General features: G+C 44.9%; 1 protein-coding gene across 6 annotated transcripts in view; it reads right to left on the bottom strand.

Annotated features, from left to right (window-relative positions):
- LOC119182883 (pleckstrin homology domain-containing family G member 5) overlaps nucleotides 1-21,392 on the bottom strand; it is a 759,199-nt gene that overhangs the window by 143,733 nt on the left and 594,074 nt on the right. For all 6 annotated transcript variants that reach the window (XM_075889871.1, XM_075889872.1, XM_075889873.1 and 3 more), the window contains one exon: nucleotides 1,432-1,529. In XM_075889871.1, coding sequence (XP_075745986.1) covers nucleotides 1,432-1,529 — 98 coding nt within the window. The remainder of the gene's footprint in view (nucleotides 1-1,431; nucleotides 1,530-21,392) is intronic.

Here is a 21,392-nt window from a genome sequence, read left to right as displayed (position 1 = left end):
TCCGCAGCCTTTTTAAACGCCCGCACATATCCTTTACTTAACGTTGAAGGAGAGACGTTAGTAAGGCAGTAAATATTGAACGCTTAATTAAAAAGAAAGGAAGGTTCCCGCAAAAAAGGCAGATAAGGACGAGCACACTGCCTCCGGATCCTCCCTTCCCCATCCTGTACTCCCCTATATTTTGACGATTTCCCTACGAACTTCGTAACGAGTCCCTCCCAAACACCTGCCTAATGACTCCCAAACGTTGCTCTTTATTTTTCAGTATCAGGAGCATGGACCGCGCATTTAGGTGTCGGGTTGCACACACGCTGGCCGACCCCGAGTAGCAAAATGGGAGAGGTTGTTGAAACGTAAGGTCACTCCGTGTCGCCATCTTCAACGTGTACATCCCGAAACTGGGAACAAGTGCGTTTGAGGGGGTAGGGGTTAAAAGTGACTAATGACCTCGGGGCAAAGGGCGACAGCCTTGCCCTTCTTCTCGCAATCGCATCCGTTTTTTTTTTTGTTCACATTTTTTTCCCTAACCATCTTCTTTTTCTGCTAAGCGGGATCTCGGCTGCATCGTTCTTCTCGTAACGAGGCTATCGCTCCGGCCAAAGTGCCGGTTGTCCGTCGTCGTTGCGGACTCCCGTTTCTCACCCGTCGTGCCAAGATGTCCTTCCCCAGTCAAGAGGAGGCGAGGCTACTGCTCGTTTTTCGGCTACGCCCACGTCCCTGAAAAAGCAGAGGACAGCTCGTCGGGGCGCGATTACGTGGCCACTCCCGAAAACGTCTCTCGCTCTTCGTCGTACTCTTCCCGCCTCGCTTTTTCGAGACGACAGAGTTCATCCTCAACATCCAAGGCGAATAGGGTCGCTATAATGACGCCCTGTCGTTGTCGAGCAAGTGAGAAACTCGGCGCGCGTAGCGAAACAACACGCCGCTGTTCCGAACAAGGCCGGTTGACGGTCGTTGCACCGTTATTAGACGGCACTGTGACATTGCTCGCGCACAAACACAAACAAATGAGTGCGAAACGAAGCCTGGTCAGGCATCGTCTAAAATACCGAAAGGGAGAAAGGGAGCGGGACATTCGCACCATCCAAAGCACAGTTGCCTATCGCGACGAGCATGAACGATCGTTGGCCGAGAGCTTCTCCCTCTGTGCCACATTGCTTCGTGGCGCTCAATTAGGGGCCAAGCTTTTTTTGCAGTCGAAGACATGCTGTGCTATCCAGGGAACATCCACTGAGGGGACCGTCAAATTCAGCGCATGAATGCTGATTGGACAGAGCTCGAGAGCAGGCGAACTGGCGCCAATTTTCAGCGCCGACTATACGCAGCCCTGTCCAGACAGGGCGAACTAAATCGGAGCGCCCCCTTATAGAGTACTCTTACAGAATGGCCGCTCGCTGAGAAGGTGCTGCTAGTACAAAAAAAGGTACTCACCGTAGGACGACTCCCTTGACTGCGGGAATGGACTCCTGTAACTGGATGTCCCCGACATCGTCTTCTATGGCGACGGCGAGGTACTCTTGGCTAGGGACCTGAATGGATGAAGAAAGAAAAAATAGCGATTAACTACGTAATACGGTGATCAATATATATAGCACAAATCATGCCGCAATTATCACAGCATGAGCTATCGTCATGAATATTTCAAGCGAGAAAGTTGTTATGAGAGATAAATGGTGCCCCCCTCCTATCGGTCGACCAACCGTGAAGCCAAATGAGTACATCGACATAAAAAGACAAGGCGATTGTAATGCGCCATCAGCACTGTCATGGTGCCATTTGTTTTTAAGAAGTACGACATAATAAAAACCTGTGATTAGCTTAAACTTGGGTATTAATTTCTATCGAACATTTATAAGGAAGGATCGACTATCAGTTCATTGCTAAATGTCGTGAACCATCAATGCCATCCTTAGTCACTTACAGTTGTAAGTATGCACCACCGTTGTTTTGTTCACTTGTTTAGTACGACCTACAAAACGCCGTGCGTTTAAGTTAGCAATTGCAGTTTTTCTTAACAAACATGGATAATTAGCAGTTTACGAAAGAAATAGGAAGATATGTATTATGACGGAAAAATTTATTTGAATTACAGCAGGAACGTCTTTTCTAGAGTACTTGCTCGTTGGCTCGCTGCACATTGTCTCTAGCATATCCATGCTTCAGCAAACTACACGATATAATAAAGACAATTATTAAAAAAAGGAAAATCGGTGCAAGTAAGAAACAAAGAGAATCACAACTAAGAAGACAAACAAAATGACAGCTGCCATAGTCTGCACTTTTTCGCTTCCGACCTTTATATGAGTTTACAAAGAAAGGTACGTGTCATGGTGGCATTGGTCACTTTCTTTCTTTCTTTCTTTCTTTCTTTCTTTCTTTCTTTCTTTCTTTCTTTCTTTCTTTCTTTCTTTCTTTCTTTCTTTCTTTCTGTCTTTCTTTCTTTCAGCTATGTACAACAAAGATTCTATGATGCTCCCGAACACTTCCGACGGAAGGAGCGGCGCCAGCTAGACTGGCTCGAGTAAGTGACATCCTGGTGAAAGTACGGCGATTTACGAGATAATGCGAAAGAGAGAGAGAGAAAAAGAGAGAGTGAGTGAGTGAATGTGTGTGTGTGTGTGTGCGTGTGAAGAAGAAGGTAGCAGGGTGCATGGGCGGCGCCAGGAAGCGTATAAGCAAAAGCCCGAACGGCGTCGACAATGAGCGGCCTCTTGTGGCGTATAAATGACCGAGACATGTCTATAAATGCGTCCCCAGGGAGTTCTGCCCTCCATCGTTTCGGCAGGCGGGTGACGCGATGCTCGGAAGTGGTGCCGGAACAATGGATGGGCGACCGTCCGCCGGAGCCGGAAATGGTCTCCGCGCCAACGCTGCTTCGACGGCCAGCCCTGGGCCCCGGCAAACCCTTAGCGTACACGTTCAGTGAAACAGATGTAAAACCCATCGGTGTAACCCTCCCATTACGTGCAACGTGGCTGATTTTGGCACATGCTGTACACTTCGCTCGACCACCGGATTCGGTGAGATGATGCTGTGCATCTGTATATAGCCGCATTTCGTTGAAAGATGTGTTATATGCCGGTGCGTGTCCTAACGAACACATCTCCCACTAACTGCATTCGATTTGTGAAAAGTGGTGCACTGGCTTACCGCACTTACTGTCGCACAATCAGCGCTAACTAGCAGTAGGTAATGTTGCCTCACTGTTGGATAGTATCGGCTACAGTGTCGACTAATGACAGATAACAGTAAAATTCCCCATGTTCTGATGTCATACCGTGTACTCTCTAAGTAAATGAAAAAAAAAAGCTCGTGTTACTTTTTTTTTTTTTGGCGAGTCCTGTATTTTCACGTATATGACTCTCTCTAACGAGACGCGTTCGCTTTCTCGTGGGTAGCACGATTCTCCAAAGACAGTGTAATGAACCCAAGAGAGAGTTGGCCAGTCTCTTCAAAGAGATTTTTACACGTGTGAAGCCATATCTGCCTGAAAAGACTGAAGGTACTGTTTTTTAGAATGTAACAACCTCGCTCGTGGGCAACCTTTTTTTGTCTCACAGACTACACTGCAAGGCTAGCACTTGCTTTCTAGAAAGATACTACTAAAATAAAATAAAAAGAACGCTCTATTTTAATGGAAAAAGAGAAGTACGTGGACAAGGGCAACTAGAAAAAGCAATGCAACCAGCCGAATACTGGCAGCGCATCTCGCTACAGTACCCGTTATCCAAGCTGATAAGCAAAGAGAAGAAATTAAAAACTTCCCGGAAGCGCCGTCTCGTCAGACTGAACCGCCAAAATTGCGAATGCCAAAGAGTCACGTTGAGAATGTGCACATTACTAACACACTACATGTGACCTGCCATGTTATCGACAAATGCCAAGTTGCGTTCACGAAATGCCCAGTTACGCTCGGTTAACGCACCAAATATGAGCCGGATTTTGTCGTCTTGAAGCTTAACTGAAATCGTTCGAATTACCCTACGTCCCTCGCTTTTCAGAGGTACGCAGGAGTATTTGTATTTAAGTTTAGATTTCTGTCAGAACTTGAGTTTCGCGCGTGGATATCTTCGCTTTCATTTTGCAACATCTCTTTCGCTTCGACGCCTTTTGTTTCGTAGCTTTTCCACCTGCCTACCCCCCCCCCCCCTTCGCGCGTTTATCATATAGTGAATACGTGCGACCATCTTTTTCCGTAACCACAGCAACTTGAACGTCTCACCAGTTGTGTAGCAATGAAGAAAATATGGCCCTTTACATCAATTGCTTGTTGCATTGTTCGCGTTTGGTCCTAAAGAGTATACTTGCTTAACTCAAGCTATTTGGAAGACACACTGCAAAGAATACAACTATAAAAAAAAGTCACGCAAGTTCCTCCTCAAAAGTCGTTGCAGCAGTTTTCAGATTGCTACTTTGGGAACGAGTTCCTTGCTATCATTTTCCACATTCCGCCTCTTTTCATCTTCCCTTCGTAGGGAAGAGTGATGCTGAGCTGCCGTTTTTTTTTTCTTCCTTGTTTTTACCCCAACTCGGCAAGAGTATTGGGGCGATCAAGCCTTGGAGCGATCTGTACCTGTACATAGGTTTCAAACGCGGTTATCTTTCCCGCGCGGACTTGTTTACTGTGGCCACGCTGGGACAGACCGGTTGCTTCGCACATGCCTGCAGGGAGGCATGTTTTTGCGACTGAAATACAACAGAAAGTTGGAAACAACAACAACAAAAAAGGAAATGAAAATAGATACACAGACCGATCGTTTTTTTTTTCTTCTTTGCCCAGAGCTGATTGCGAGAGTTCCATGTTATTGATAGGCCCCTGTTCTCACAAAGGAGTGCATTCCTCTCAGAATAGAAGTTAATATACAAGAAACAGAAAGAGAGTGAGTTTAGAGTTAAAACTAAAAAAAGGCACAATAAAGATTACGAAAATGACTATATATATTTTACCCCAACGACAAACATGAACGTATGCATAGGAAACGCTCAATACATCCCGAATATTAGATACCATATATAGTACCGTATTTGCACAACCCTAATATCCACTTTTTTTTTCGCTTAATGTAGCTTATACGATGTTCGTTTTTTTTTCTTTTTTTTTTGTGCCAGCAACGATCGGGTTCAATAACAAAACTGGTATGGAGCTTTCTTCTTTTTCTAATTTTCTACTGTAAAATTGCCCGTGTGTTAAAATCAAAGGTCTGGGGGGGGGGGGGGGGGGGACTATAATTGCGCAAATACTGTACATCCAACAGAGAATTCCCAGATACACGCAACTGCTTCTATATACCGTCGCACTTCCAGCCTGCATTCAGTTTTTGATCACACGCCTGTGTCTCCACTTCATCGGAATGACAAATATTTGCTTGCGCCGACATCTCCGTGCGTGAGAGAGAGAGAGAGAGAGAGACAGATTTATTTACAGAAAGGCAGAGAGCTCGGCCTGAGCGATAGCTTGCTCTAGCCTGCTACTCTACACTGGGGCAGGGGAAAGGGGAGAATAAAGACTGATGGATGACGATGGTGAGATAGAGAGGTGAGTATATAGAATTCTTTGTAGCTGAGAAATGTTATTGTACATACGCACATTGTATGCGCCAAATACAAACACCTTCTTTTTGTCTATCTTGCTCACCATCCCGTGCGTGCCACACTGCTGTTTTTTTTTTTTGAGTTGGTAGTCTTATCACGAAAGGCATTGTACAAAGCAGAGTTTCAAAGATTTTTATCATATTTTTCGCAGTAAAAAACGGTCATCTACTGCATAAGTGTGGCTGTCTGATTCATATTTTTTCTTAAGATTCATTTCACTTCTGTCTCGCTTCTCTTCATTGAACAATTTGTGTTCGCGAAGAAGGCGATGTCAACACTACTTCCGCTATCATTCACAAAATGAATTAACCAATCAAGAAGAAGGAATGTGGATATTCTATCGCGTAAGGAACTTCGAAATTCAGCGATTCAGACATGCGTCTGTCTCTGTATGTATGTATGTATGTATGTATGTATGTATGTATGTATGTATGTATGTATGTATGTATGTATGTATGTATGTATGTATGTATGTATGTATGTATGTATGTATGTATGTATGTATGTATGTATGTATGCATGTATGTATGTATGTATGTATGTATGTATGTATGTATGTATGTATGTATGTATGTATGTATGTATGTATGTATGTATGTATGTATGTATGTATTTGTGTGTGTGCATGTATGTATGTATTAAGTATGTACGTAAAGATAGCTATATAGATTACAGATAGATAGATAGATAGGCACAGATAGATAGACAGATAGATAGATAGACACAGATAGATAGATAGATAGATAGACACAGATAGATAGATAGATAGATAGATATATAGATAGATAGATAGATAGATAGATAGATAGATAGATAGATAGATAGATAGATAGATAGATAGATAGATAGATAGATAGATAGATAGATAGATAGATAGATAGATAGATAGATAGATAGATAGATAGATAGATAGATAGATAGATAGATAGACGTTGCTCGATTATTCGGCTCTCAGTCAGTGAAGCCCATTCAAGACAGGCATCACTCATTGGATGTCCATTGGGTGTTCAATTACGCTTAATGGCCCGCAAGACGTACGTTCCGCGGCAACGGCACTGGCTGGCACACATCAAACATCGACGGTGCAGAGGCCGAGCACCTAGGCAATCGATCCGAGGGAACGGAGCGAGCGGCCAGGCGTATACATAACGGCAAGGCCCAGTGAGAGATCAATAGAAGGGGGCTGACTACTGCCCGGAATCGACTGGGCGCCCTCCGCCCCTGAATGTCCATTCACCGGGTATAGATAGCCCCGCCGTCTCAGCCACCGGCAAACGGGCTGAGCGGACACGAAAGAGGTGTGTGCCCCTGAAAGTTAGCCGAGCGGGAAAGAAAAAGAAAGGAAAGAAGGTTTGGTGCACCGGAGTTGGGGGAAGCAGTGAGTCGAGGCGGAACGCGGTTTTCATCGCGAAACGTGACGCATCGACTCGTGCATTAACAAAAAAAAAAAAACACAAATGTTGTCACTCGTGACGCTTAACGGATGGTTTTCATCATTATCTTCTGTGTTAGTGAGTGACTGGTCATTTGTTTTACTTAGTGTATTTGTTGAGTATGGCTTCGTTTGTGTAACGCAGGACAGAACTTGCTACAGTTTTTTTGTTTTGTACTATATACGTGTAATATCTTTAGTTGGGTGCTTTGTAAAAGCAGTTTGAGTGTTCTTTTTTAAAACACACAGAGACTTCAATTCATCTTTCAGGAAGAAAATTGCGTTACCTCCTTTGCTGGTGGCCCCTGTATGCAAATCAGTAAACTTGTTGGCGCGTTTCACGAAATCAATACAAAGGTGGGATGAACAAATCCCGTTTAACTGCAGCCGCTTCTACGTATACAAGGCTGACGGGTCACTGTCTTAAACAGGAATTATTGGAACATAATAAATCGCTAACCAGAGGCTGACCATCTAATTTCTCTCTAAGTTGACAGCAGTGCAAGTGCGCGCCGAAATTCAACGAATGCACGATTTCGTACCGTCACAGGAATGATGACGCGCCTATTAGTTGAGGCCTGGCATATCGACAGCTGTCGCAGTGCGTGCTTGAGCCAACATTCGATTGACCTGAATAAAGTTGAAAGCAAGCGTATAAATAGTTATCTGTCACGTAGGACCACTGCCGGATCGATAGGCTCACTTATCGCTTAAGCATGCGCAGGTAAGTTCTCCTGCCCTTTTTACAGTTGCTTGTTGGCGTTTGAGGCATTCTGATCTCCCTTTAGAGTCCACATTTGCATGCCGTGCCTTTTAAACACGAATACCTGCCAACTGGCTCACCTTTCTTTTATATTTGTTCGACGGCATCTCATCGCTTCAAAGCTCTATAACCATTTAACGCCCATAGAGAACAAACCGGAGTCAAGGATGTCAGTTGAAATGAAGAAGATATAAATATAGGCCATGCATGTAGAGCGTAGGCAAGATAACCGCTGGTCATTGAGGGTAAGTGACCGGATTACAACAGAAGGCATACGCACGAGGGGTAGACAGAAAGTTAGGTGGACCTACGAGATTAAAAAAAGTTCGCAGGTATAACGTGGCAGCGGTAAGCACAAGACCGGGTTGATTGGCGGCTCATGGGAGAGGCCTTTGCCCTGCAGTGGGCGTAGTCAAGAAGAAGAAGAAGAAGAAGAAGAAGAAGAAGAAGAAGAAGAAGAAGAAGAAGAAGAAGAAGAAGAAGAAGAAAAAGAAGAAGAAAAAGAAGAAGAAGAAGAAGAAGAAGAAGAAGAAGAAGAAGAAGAAGAAGAAGAAGAAAAAGAAGAAGAAAAAGAAGAAAAAGAAGAAGAAAAAGAAGAAGAAGAAGAAGAAGAAGAAGAAGAAGAAGAAGAAAAAGAAGAAGAAGAAGAAGAAGAAGAAGAAGAAGAAGAGTCCATACAGTAAAACGTCGGTAAAACAATATTGAATCTGCGACAAAGGCAATGTTCTTATATAAGAAAATTGATCTAAAACCTACATTTGCACTACTGCATCAATAACGTGACTGACGTAACATAGTACGTCAGAGCCGACAATTTTTCATATCAGTATCAGTAAAATGGAGGCTTCACTGCGCTATAGAGAGCCTTTCTTACGAGCTTGTTGTCGATAAGAACCACAGCATCGCGTTCGTAACCCTGTGATACGATCGCTCGTGTGACCTGCTGTAGAGGCGATGCGGCTTCATTTCCTGGCGCTGACACTTACTTTTTGGGACGCAGGCCTGGAGAATCTGATCGTTCTCAGCAAAAGCAACCTTGCGCACTGCGGCCGTTAAAGGGGCGAATCTATCGCGGATGGCGCAGTTTCTATTTGACGAATGTTCTGTTGCCCTCACAAAGTTAAAAAAAAAAGAAAGAAAAAGAGAGAAAAGAAAGACAGAGAATCGGATATAACAAGAGGCATCGAAGACAAATGATGCCACTAAGATTCCCATATTCTAAAGAAATAGGGCAGAGAGAGACATTCACAAGGCAGTACGATAAGCCAAGGAAGGGAAAAGAAGGCAAGAACGGAGAGAGATCAAAAGAAGGAGATAAAAAAAAAACGTTCTTATTCATAAGCGCCCACAGCGGCCATTTCCTTTGTTTCGCGTTATTTACATCCGTACGCAGCTCGAACTCAACGAATGTCATTTTTCCTTCTTGTTGCATTTTTATGCAATCTTCCAGTTGTTTCTTCAATATAATCGCGTCAAATAAGAATAGCGCAAGCAGGGCGCATTCTTTCGCAGCCGTTGGCGGCATGGCTTAGATTTACGGCGCACGCGTCAATAAATTCTCGGGTGCAGCGCGCCGCGTGCGATGCGACTGTCTGATCGATGAAGAGTAAGATTGCAGGGCTCGTGAGGCAAAAAAAAACTATTCATCCCCGCTCGAGATCGGCCTATATCTCTATATTTATTCATCTAACATCTTCCTTCGCTTCTTGCTATTCGGATGGAAGTAAATAAAACACAACTGAAACGGGGGAGAGGCGAGGAAAATATAGAGTGAAGATGCAGTTACGCAGAACACAGGATGCCAAATAGGGAGAAAAATAGAATATGGTGTCAGTTAGTTAAAAGATGCAAACGATGTTGTAGAAACCTTTTCACGCTCTAGCACAACATTCGAGCTATTTTCTGTCTTTTCTTTTCTTTTTGTTTTTGCGCAGCATTCCTTATCGTCGGCCACAAAATTGACTGCAGAAAAGCCTCTTGGACGGATATACATATATATATATATATATATATATATATATATATATATATATATATATATATATATATATATATATATATATATATATAGATAGATAGATAGATAGATAGATGTTTGAAGTTTCCTTGGTCCGCTAAGAGGTGCTTCGCACTTAATAATAAAGAAGCTTCACCATGGGGACTATCTTTGTCAATTTCTTAACCTGTGGTTTTGCGTAATGAGCGTTGTAAACTTGCAGTTGCGCAAAAATTGAACGGAACCGCCGTGTCGCGATTGTCCCCGAGTTATAAGTATTCTAGGACGTCCACTGCATTCTAGTACAATGCGCATCAAAACTATACGCTTAGACGGCTGCGGCCGGCCGCGCAAGAATTCGAAGCACGACTCAAGTTCTCCAGTCATGCCACGAGACTGGGCTGCTTCGGGCTTTCGTTTCAAGTTTTCCCAAACACTTGCACGTTATTTATAGAAGTGAGAGCGACGCGTAAAGAATCTAAGCATGTATCTCGCCAGAACGTTCTCTTAAACACGTAAGGCATTCCAGGCATTGTGCGCACTTCTGTAATGCAGAGCGTCAGACACTACTTCACTGCACGGGCACGCTTCACGAGAATTCATTCATGCCGCTGCACATATCTGCGTGTGTCACAATACGGGTCATTTTTATGCTCGTAAGAACGGGAGTTGGTGAACTGTCATTGCAGAAGATATAATCAACGAAAACAAAGCCTCCAGTAGATGCTTTTGCGTTATGGTAATCAGCACTCAAAACCCACGCCGCCACGACACCACCAAGAAAGTCTCGCACGCGACTTTTTAACATCTCGCATGAGTGGATGCAATGGGGGAGCACTCCAGCTGTGCTTTCATTTTAAGTCTCGAAATATGAGAAATAAGCCAAATGGTAGCCGTGGCGGTGCAGTCGGTCGCGGCACGCGTTCCGCTCGCCCTTCGGTTGGACGTGTTCCACATGCATATGTGATTGCCACACGTATACGTAAGACACGGGTACGGCTCACGACGCGCCTGAGTGGCCGTCGTATGCCTAAACCTCCGCTGTCGTATGGCACTTCTAGACTGTAAAAAGGAAGCAACGAACGAACAAGTAGGAGGCACTAAATAGGGACACTTCTAGCAATGAAGGGTTGTCGAGCAAACACTTGTCACTAAGCGGGTGACCATTCTAAGTTTTTACCGATGCCGTATTTGGGGCACGGTTTTCATAAGAGCCAACGGGTTCGGCACGTACAAGTGATGGAACAATGAAAACTTTTAAAAAGCACGTCACGCAGCATGACTGTGGCCAAGATGGGTATCGGCCAAACCACCATCTCCGTGCACTTCAAACAGGGCGCAACGTTTAGTACATGCAAAGCGACAGCAGCGCCACCGAATGAAGTTTTTCAGTCGATAAGCAGCGACTCGTATTCCATGTGTTGGGCCGATACTGCGAGGGAAGACAGTGAATGGCATAGGTGCACGAAGATTACGCATGTCGAGGCGAAGTGCGTTCGTAATAATCGCGCCTATAGTTTACCTCCTCCTTCAGGATTACTAATCACAACAGAAAAAAAGTGACGCAATCTTTAGAAGACGACTGGCGTTTTAATTTATTTGTCCACCTGTGTGAACATACGCCAACATGGATCAGCAACTGTGTCACCAGGTGTTGGGCCCTTAATTTCGCAGCCACCTGAAGCCGTGGTGCCTGCGTCTCGCGGCGGGGACTATACACCTACACTTTTCAGCAAGGCTGCGCGAACTTACGGCACAAGAGAAATACTAGCTGAGTGGTTATCAGCACCCGATCCAACTAACCGTGAGCCGAGGCTATACAGCCGACGCGATCAAATGCGCTAATGAAACTACGCGTATGGCTGACTTCATGAGGGTGTTCTTGTTGTTGTCAAACCATCTGCATCTACAGGGACGTCGAGGACAGACCAGGACAATAGAGTAGGACAGACCATCGCACGTCTCCTACCAAGTAGTCAGTCTAGACTACCGTATATTGGATCCAAAAAGGAGAAACGCGCGATAAAGTAGGACGTCCGAACCATCTCAAGAGTCACTTATTCCTAGCGGTTTGCCCAATTCTGTTTAGGGAATGCAGTGACGCCGAGTAATGCTGGCTGAAAGGCTGATTTCACGGAGAGCGAGCTTGCGAAATCTGGGTGTATGGAATCGCGTTCCGTTTTATATTATCTTCTTCTTCAGAAGTCCCCAAGAAAGATACAAAGAAAGACAGAATGAGCTGAAGCCGTTGTCGTTGTTGTCAACAGACGTATTTAGCCTTGCGTAAATTGATCAGGATAGCTCTCGGCCCCACGCCGCTTTTTATCACAGTTTAAGAGGCATAAAAGTGCAATCGCTGTCGAGCGAGTCATCATTCAACGCGTGGCGCGGGCTACGGCACTCGATCTTCCATGTGTCTTTTAACGAGACGACGTGCATTGTGCTGTACATCTCGTCTCGCTCACGAGACAGATTGAATAATAATAATAATAATAATAATAATAATAATAATAATAATAATAATAATAATAATAATAATAATAATAATAATAATAATGCAAGCGTATTCGCATCTTTCTAGCTGAAACCACGTGTTCCGGCGGAGGCTCTTGTGAGCCAGCACTGAGGCGATTTTTTTTCCCCTCTTCTTATTTTTCATCCGGGAACATGCTAATGCGGCACTTTGTAGATATATCTAAAATATCTAGTGTATGTAAATATACTTTCAGCCACGAATGAGGTCAACTGTATTTACAGACAGAAAGATAGAAAAAGCGGAAATGCTAAAGCCACGATTGAAAAGAGGGCAAATGTAACCGGAGACGTGGTGTAGTATTCGGGACCGCGCACACAAAGCGGCTCTAGCTGTCTGGGGACCTCAGATTATCATAAAAGCCGGGCGAGAGAAGCAAACAGATGCCGTGCGTATGTTGTTAAGACCACGTGTCGTTCACTCTTACACACACACACACAAACACACACACATACACACACACACACACACACACACACACACACACACACACACACACACACACACACACACACACACACATATATATATATATATATATATATATATATATATATATATATATATATATATATATATATATATATATATATATATATATATATATATTTGTTTCCTTGCGTTCCGCGGGCCTCACTTTGCACATTTCGTTGGCTTAACGGGCGGGATTTTGTCCTGCCCCCTGTGGTGTACGCCACATCAAAAATATGAAATGAATATGAATGTCAGGAATATGAAAAGTGTTTTGTGATTTAGTCTTTTACGCTGTTTGAAATGGGAATCATTGATATGAATACGAAAACAAAAAAAGAAATCTTGCACTACGCTCCCACAAACAGTCGGGTGGCCTTTGAAAATCTGCGTCTTGCCAACGGAAATGGCAAGTCCCAGGCGTAAGCCGCCTGAATACACTTGTATGTTCAGAGAGAAAGAAAGAGAGAGAGAGCAATAAAGTAGCGTATAGAGCCCCAGTATTGTTTCGAGCTATACGGCCACGTGATCTCTTCGCGTTCTTCCAGAATAGAAAATCCTGCTGTGAGTGATAAAAGGAGATGCGCGCGCTTGTTGAAAGGTTCGCGGAATTGCCCAATAAAAAAAAAGGGGACACGTGTTTAGATTTCAAACATGGCCTACCATTTGAGATCTTGCTTCCCAGTGTTTCCCGCGCTTTTGCCAGTACAATAATCTTCTTTTGCCGGCCGTAAGGACAAACTACGGCAAGTTCTCAACCTTATTTACTAGCATAGCCATTTGGAATTCATTGCCTTTCGAATTGAAATCATCGCATAACATTCATATTTTCACTTCGCGCAGCAAGAAATATTACGTTCAGGAATTAATCAACTCATCCGATTTGTGTAATTAACTGTTAATAGCTCTCCACATTTCTGTGCTACTTTACTGCTTCAATTTGCCTTTGTATAATTGTTAACACTGATAATGAAACGTTTTGCATTTGCCACGTGATTTGTTCATTAATTAATATTGTTTTTTGTCTTCACTTGCTTTTCACTATTTCCATGTTATTTTTCGATAGTGAGTATTACCATTATGTTGCGTATTGGTCGTATTTTTATTGTTAATCAAGCTTATTCATTATTACTCATATGTCCGTATACTATTGCTGTATTTTTCGTAATTACCCCATCCATGTAGCCATAGGAGGTCCCCCTGTCAGTTTCTCTGAAACTCTGGGACCTCCTGCTGTAAAACTCTAACCATGTAATTCAACTGAACCATTTAATGAACTTGACTTGACTTGACTTGACTTGTCGCATATCTGTGCAAGTTAGAGTTCTTAAGAAAAAAAAAAAGACACCAGACAGACAGAGAGAGAGGAACAGGCGGAGCGCAAAGGCGGAGTGGTCAACCAAAATAGTGCGCTTGATGGCTGTATCCGCTTGTGTGAAGTAAAGCATCGCATGCGCAGTCTCCGCCATGCGCTGCTAGGTGTCCACAATGCGCTGTTGGTGGTGGCAGTGGTGGTGTTTTTACAGGCGGGGTTAGCCTAGCAGACCTGGCCAGCAATCGCTCCGCTTGAGCAACTCTTTCCATTTAGTTCGGATCACTATACATCGCTTAATAATAATGTTTCTCGTAGAAAACGCAAGAGCACTGTTAGTCGCTTGCCTTCGCATCAATCGCACACCTACCAGAAACGCAACGTCTTCGCAGCAACCGTGGGAGAACCCTCCTTTCTTCAAGGCGTCCGTTAATGTCTCGTCTCTAGTGGGGCAGCCTGTTTTCTTTTGGTCGATATAGGCCAAGTAGAACGACCACACTATCGCTAAGACGCCTTCACCCACCACTAACCTAGACGACTCGAAGGCCAAGGCCTGAGCGGCCATAGACTAAGCACTGAAACACTCCATCAAAATTTGACGAGCCGCTTCGATCGTGTAGTCTCATTACGTGCTCCTTGAGGCACCTCTGGCGCTTCATCTCCCACCTCCCATATGGTTCCTTAATTCCTGGTTCAGCGTCTTTCACAGCGCACCCATTCCGCGTAACTCTGTAGTCGTCGTTAAGCCCAGTATAACGTGGCCGCTTGTCCTTTATCGCTCCGGTTTCGCGTTTTCGTAAATGCAACGAAGCGTATACAGCTCGTGCGTTCACTTCGTCATTTCATGTCGACACTGGCTTCTCGATCTATAGGCCACCTTCGCACGACACAGTTGACGTCTTCGAGAAATTACACTTGATGAACAATAATCCCACAAGGTTTGCCTCAATCGACTTTTTACCATACCGCATGTGCGTACTAACTGCGGCTAACATACAGAAACATTGGCAGCTATAAAAATCTGCAAGTAAATAAAACCAAGCACTAAACAATTGGCTTTACGGGTGCTTAAAAAAGAACCTGTTCACCTCATTCTTTCATGAGTAATCCGCATTTTTATATCCTCCCTTCTTTTCGCTCAGAATCATTATTGTGGCCGCTACTGTTCTAATTATTTCTAAAGTACGCTTGTGTCATTTCTATAGCTATTCATAATTACTCACTGTTGTTATATCACCATTTTTTTAATTGTTATATGTTTACATCGTTTACATAATTACATAATGATGCTGTATGCCATTTTTAGTGTACGTTTGTGTTGTTTTCATAACTATGAATAATAATGTAACGCTGTTCTGTTGCCATTTTTTATAACTTGTGGACATGCTATTTTCTGACGGGAGGTCCACTTTGAGTCCTGTGCTGTGGAATCTCCTTTCATATGTACTACCTTCATTGTGTTTATATTTTTTGTGAGAATAAAAAAATTGATTGAAAAAAAAAGAAAGCTCTCGTCTCACTTACACAGTCTTACCATGGCATCATCAAGCAGTTCCAGCAATTCCAAAAGTTCAAGGGAAAGCGCGCCAAGCAGTGCCGAATCGACTGACTCCAACAAACACGAGCATGTGTTAATCACTACAGCTGTTCTACACGAAAAGGAGAATCAAACTCGCTTGATACATTTCCTGTTCACGTCACTATACTTGATCCGAAGGCGTAAAAAACAATGAAAATGGAGATATAACTCCATAAAAAATATAATTTTTCGACAGTGGGGCTCACAAGAGCTATCATAAAACTGTTCAACGGTTCATTTAGAGTAACGATTGTGTCGGTCTACCAACGCGGACATACCAAAATTCACATTGCCTTGCGTTGCACTTCATTTCACTTCTGACACAGACAGAGGAGAACTTGTTCTCGAATACAGTGCTTGCTCGAATAAAAAGGTGAGAAATTCGCCGCATTGTGCTGTTTGTTGCTCGTTGCAAATAGAACGACACCATGGCAGCAGCGAAAACATCTTCAACGGCGTTGAGAACGCAAGCGCGTTAGAATTCAGAAACTCCAGTCAACACGTTTAGGGCAGCAGCATCGAGTGTAGAAGACAACCTCCGCGTCGTCTGCTTCTCCGAATGTCGTATGCCAGACGACCCCTACAGCACGGTGGCTCAGTGCTTCGATTTTCGAAGGCCCCGGTTGTGCAACGTCTGGCGATCTCACCGACTTCACGAACGGGAGTAAAAAAAAAAAGAAATAGATGGCTCGATCCTGAAAAAAATAAAAGAAGGGGCTCCGTGAAGATTGTTTATGCTAAAGAGACCCTCTTGCAGCGAGTCATTGTTTGTTGCTGAGTCGTTCTCCACGGGAAAAGCCTTTTCTCAGCCAACCGTAATCGACGCGGGCTGTCGCAAACAATCAGGCGTATTCCAGACCTAGTTTTCTCGTCATACCGTGTTGCAGTAATAGGGCCACCAGCGCATCTTGAATGTGAGATATATCGTTGTAACAGAGGATAGCGAAAGGAACGTGCGTTACATCAGACACGCTGTGTGTATCATTCCGAGCCAGATAATACAGGAGGGATCCGATGCCACGATGGAGGCTACACCATGATTTGTGACGCATTGCGAAAGTGAACCGCGCATTATGAGTCGCAGGGTTTCAGGAGTGAATGCGCGCTTTATTGGATACGGGAATCAGGAAAAGTTGTCACTGGAACACTCACGACAAATATCAAAAATTGTTTACAAGATTTTCTTTCGTGCGCGTCGTCGTTCGATGTTGTGGCACGGGACCTTCTCAAAGAGCCATGCAGTTAATCGAGAGAAATGACCGTTAGATTATGCGTGCCCAAAACCACTTGAGGCATTAGCCGATGTTTTACTAGGCTGTAGATGAGTCTATACTAAGCGCGCAGAATGCGCAGCGTGCTGAGCAGTCCACCTCGAGTGTTGATGCATTCAGAGAAAAACAAAAACCGCGCCAGCCCTGGGCGGAACGTGCAGCACAGTCTCGGCGAAAGTCACTCCACAGTCACAGCAAAAGCTGAAAAAATGGCCTTTCTAAGCCTTTTCAAAACACTCCTTGGACAACTGCTAGAAGCACACTTGTAGGGTATTCAAAAACGCATTAATCATCATAATTTATGTGTAGTAGGGAGACATGCACTTTGCCATCCTTCGTCATTCTTTGGAAAAACATGTTCCCCACTACAATCTTGCGAAGAATTTGGTCCAATTTTTCGATGCTGTGGCGGACGACGATTAAGAATTATGTCTAAATCATTTGTAATTAGAGTGGGGGGTTGGAGCATTCGACCATATAGAGTTTCTTATAAATACACTAGAAGGAACTCTGGCGCTAGTGTCTATGGTAGCCGCAACGTGCGCGGCACTTCAGCTAACATGGGAACGATGGGTGTTACATAGATTTCGTACTTTATGTTCCCTTTGACTTCGCGTGGCTTGAAGCTGCTTTGTCACGAAACAACAATAAGCAATAGTTTATCAGCTACGCTTCATCACCTTAAACCTTCTCGACTCACCGATTCGAATCGGATCACGAAGTTAACCGGTTTGTTCTTTTATTCGAAGCGAACCGAAACATTGCAACGACCAAAGCCACATGTGCGTTCGAAGCCCGCAAGCACGAAGACTAGCCAAGTCCGTGTACTGCCAATGGTCCCCATGGTCGCTGAATGAATACAGCGCCACAGTCCCGTTTAGTTAATTGTAGGAAACCCTATATATGCATTCGACGACTCACTCGTTATGCAATTCGTATTGTGTGACGACTTGTTGTTGCTTTGCTGTAATAGAACGCTTTACTATTCATGTTAACGCGATTTCTTTCCAGATATGAAGCCTGCCTAAGGCCCCTTTGCAACGGAGTCTCAAGCGCCGACGTGGCTCTGTGGTAGAACACTGGGCTGGCACGCAGGGGACCCGGGTTCGCATCCCACTGTGTGTGCGTTTCTTGCTTTTTTTGCGCGATAGTGGTTACAGACACCAGCCGCGGCAGCAGCGGACAACGACGGCGTTTGCGACCCTTGTTGTGGTCTCATAAGAGCTTTCGCGGTAAAAAGTATCTGTTCCGCACACAAGTGGCCTCTGCGTTAACTAATAGACCGAGTAACTGACTCACATACAAGAACGTAGCTAAATAACTGCTCGCTTACGGACCGACCGAGCAACCGTTTGAATGAAACGACGCAAACGTACTGATCAACGAGTCAACCCATTAGCTCAAACACAAACTAACAAAAGAAGTATGCTGAAGCTGCATAAATGTATCCAAAATAATCCGGAAACTGCACTCGAAGAAGCTAGCTACTCATTTAATAATAATAATAATAATAATAATAATAATAATAATAATAATAATAATAATAATAATAACTGAAACTTTACGTCCCCAAACCATGGTATAATTACGAGAGACGCCATGACAAAGGGCTCCGGATCTATTGACCACTGTGTTGTTCTTCAATGTGCCCCAAACATTAAGCCCACGGGCCTTCAGCATTTCACCTGAAAGTTTGTTGCTGTTCACTGCAGGTACGCGACAGTGGTGGGGTCGCCATCACTATACCTCTCTCCAATACAAACATTTACATATTCGGTCACGTGACCTTCGGATCAGCAGTCGAGCGCATCTTCTCCGCTGGAGGGCGCTGTCTCCTCCTCCAGAGTTACAGTTACTGTATATGCTACCTTTAGATAGCACATACAGTAACTCTACTCTAGAGGAGGAGAAAGCTATATCCCACCTTTAGGTAGCATATAGCGTATACCGTAACTCTACTCTGGAGTGGAGTTTATAAAGTCTAGAAAAAGCACCATTCAAGAGGAGGTGATATGCACGAGGAGTGGAGTTCTAGGAAACCTGTATCCATGATCAACGCAGTGGCGTACTCCGACCACTGTTGCGATTTATCTGCCGCCATGGGCGACATCGCCCGAGGCCAGATTTCCCGTTCCAACGCGGAACGTTCAAGAATGCCACCGTGAGACGAAACATACGTCTTCCAGAGCAGCAAAAAAGCAGTGGCAGAAAGAGAACAACCCGGTAAGACACGAAGAACAGAGCGAGTGCAAACGAGAAGCGGCCGCGGAGCGTGCATAAACGTGCAAGTTGTGGTACATGCGCGCGACTGGGCCCCCGACGCGAAATTCCATTTCCGTCAAGAGTATAGGCGCTGTCTGCGTCGCATTCACTCACGTATCTCGCTTCCGTGAAGTCGGGGAGAAACTAAACGAACTGGGCATGTACAGGCGACATTGCGAAGGAGAACGATTTATTCATTCACTCGGCGTGAGTGCACGCACGCGTATACACACAAACACAGACATGAACGCACTCACGCAGCCTTGGTTTCTGGTTTCGCGAACGTCCGAAAGGCTGACAGCGCGTCACAGACGTCCGAAGAAACAGCTGCGCTGTTCGCCGCTGTCGCTTCCGTCTTATTGCATATTGCACACAGCGTGTGTGTTTGGACCGCGTTTCAAGTACGCATACCAGCAGCTCGCTGCCGCGTAGCCGCTTCTCGAGCAGCGGTGGTGGACGCCGTGTGCATATAGGCCTCGACAGCTGGTACGCGCGTCTGTTCTCATTCTCTGTCACGCGAGAAGCGCATTTTGAAGATTTTCGTGGTAGTCACGACGGCGGCGGCAACGTTTGCGTACCGTACGTTGTTCTCCAAAAACGGCGAATTCAGTTAGTTAATTAGTTAGTTAGTTAGTTAGTTTGTTTGTTTGTTTGTGTGTGTGTGTGTGTGTGTGTGTGTGTGTGTGTGTGTGTGTGTGTGTGTGTGTGTGTGTGTGTGTGTGTGTGTGTGTGTGTGTGTGTGTGTGTGCACCGTGGTGCTGACTCACGTTCATTTGCATTTCACTATTTTTTTCGCGGAAAGTCGGCCTGTCGGTTACTTTTGTCGTCCCTCCCGGATGTTGTCCTCTCGAGAGCAAACATGCATGGCGCTTTTGCAACGACCGCGCTACACAACAGCATACGTATAGGCGCCAAAAAGCAAGCGGGCCGCTACGAGCGTTGTTATATACAGCCTATGTCGTTGACGATGCCGACGCAGTACCCAGAAACAGCGAACGCGAGCGAGCTGTTTACAATCGGGAGGGCGGTAAACAATTCGGGGAAACGTGAGCAAGGACGGCGGAGTACATAGCTGCGTGCCTTCGGAGGCAGAACGGGTCGCCGCTCTCGCGCCTGTCCCGCATACCCCCACTTTGTGTAAGGAAATGTCTGCTGTGCGAGGTTTATATAGGTTTATATCTGGTTTGAATCTCGTTCATTCCTTGTTTTTATACATGTCGCGGGAAGTGTAGTGCGAGCCACAGAATACCACGCAGCGTGTGAGATGCCTTTGAGCTGGACCAGAGACACCGAGGACATAGCCTGACTATAATATATGACGAAATATGTGCCTCACCGCCTAGCGTGGGAAGTTCATTATTGCAGACAGAATGAACACGACTGCCTCGAGGGTATCGACTGATTCGCTTTGCCGAAGAATTGATGGCCTTGCTCCTGACGCTACGAAATAAATATGATAAAAGAAATGTCGTGCGCCACACGTTCCTGGTCCATATACGGAGACGAGTAATGATATCATCATCATCATCATCATCATCATCATCATCATCATCATCATCATCATCATCATAATGATCAGCCTGACTACGTCCACTGCAGGACAAAGGCCTCTCCAAACACAGACGGGACAAAGGCAGGACAAAGTAATGATATCACCGCAACGTTATTAGCTGTATCTGCCGTCTCAGCACCGATCGAGTGGTACCAATAAAAGCGCTCCACGCACGTAACGCGAACGCTAGCCGTGCTGCATTACTCTTGGATATCACTCCGTGCCCTGGCCTAAAAGTCACTATCTCACAGCAGTAGCGGGTGCGCCTTTATCACGCGCCATCGTGGCGCTCCCATGCTCCCAAAACAATTTTGGTACAACATCAGAACCCCATACAAGTGATGGCATCTGCTCAACTCAGATCTCTAGCGTTATTTTTTTCTTTCTTGAGGTGAAGCGCCTTACAATGTCCGTCTGTCTGCAATACGTCGGCGCCGTAGTGCACAGTCGAAGCGCAGGTGCGCCCTTTGCGTGGCACCGCGCGAGAAACAACCGCATGAATCAACTCCGTTACAGCACATAATCATCCGTGCGTGTGTGCGTCTGTCCATTCGTTCGTCCTTTGCACTAGTCGGCGACTTGAACATCGACATGGGCTTTATGACCTAGCTTCGCCTACAGGTTATACT

This window comes from Rhipicephalus microplus, chromosome 3 (assembly GCF_043290135.1).
Source record: "Rhipicephalus microplus isolate Deutch F79 chromosome 3, USDA_Rmic, whole genome shotgun sequence".
NCBI lineage: Eukaryota > Metazoa > Arthropoda > Arachnida > Ixodida > Ixodidae > Rhipicephalus > Rhipicephalus microplus.
The sequence above is the reverse complement of the archived record's forward strand: the minus strand, read 5'-3'. Positions and strand labels throughout refer to the sequence as shown.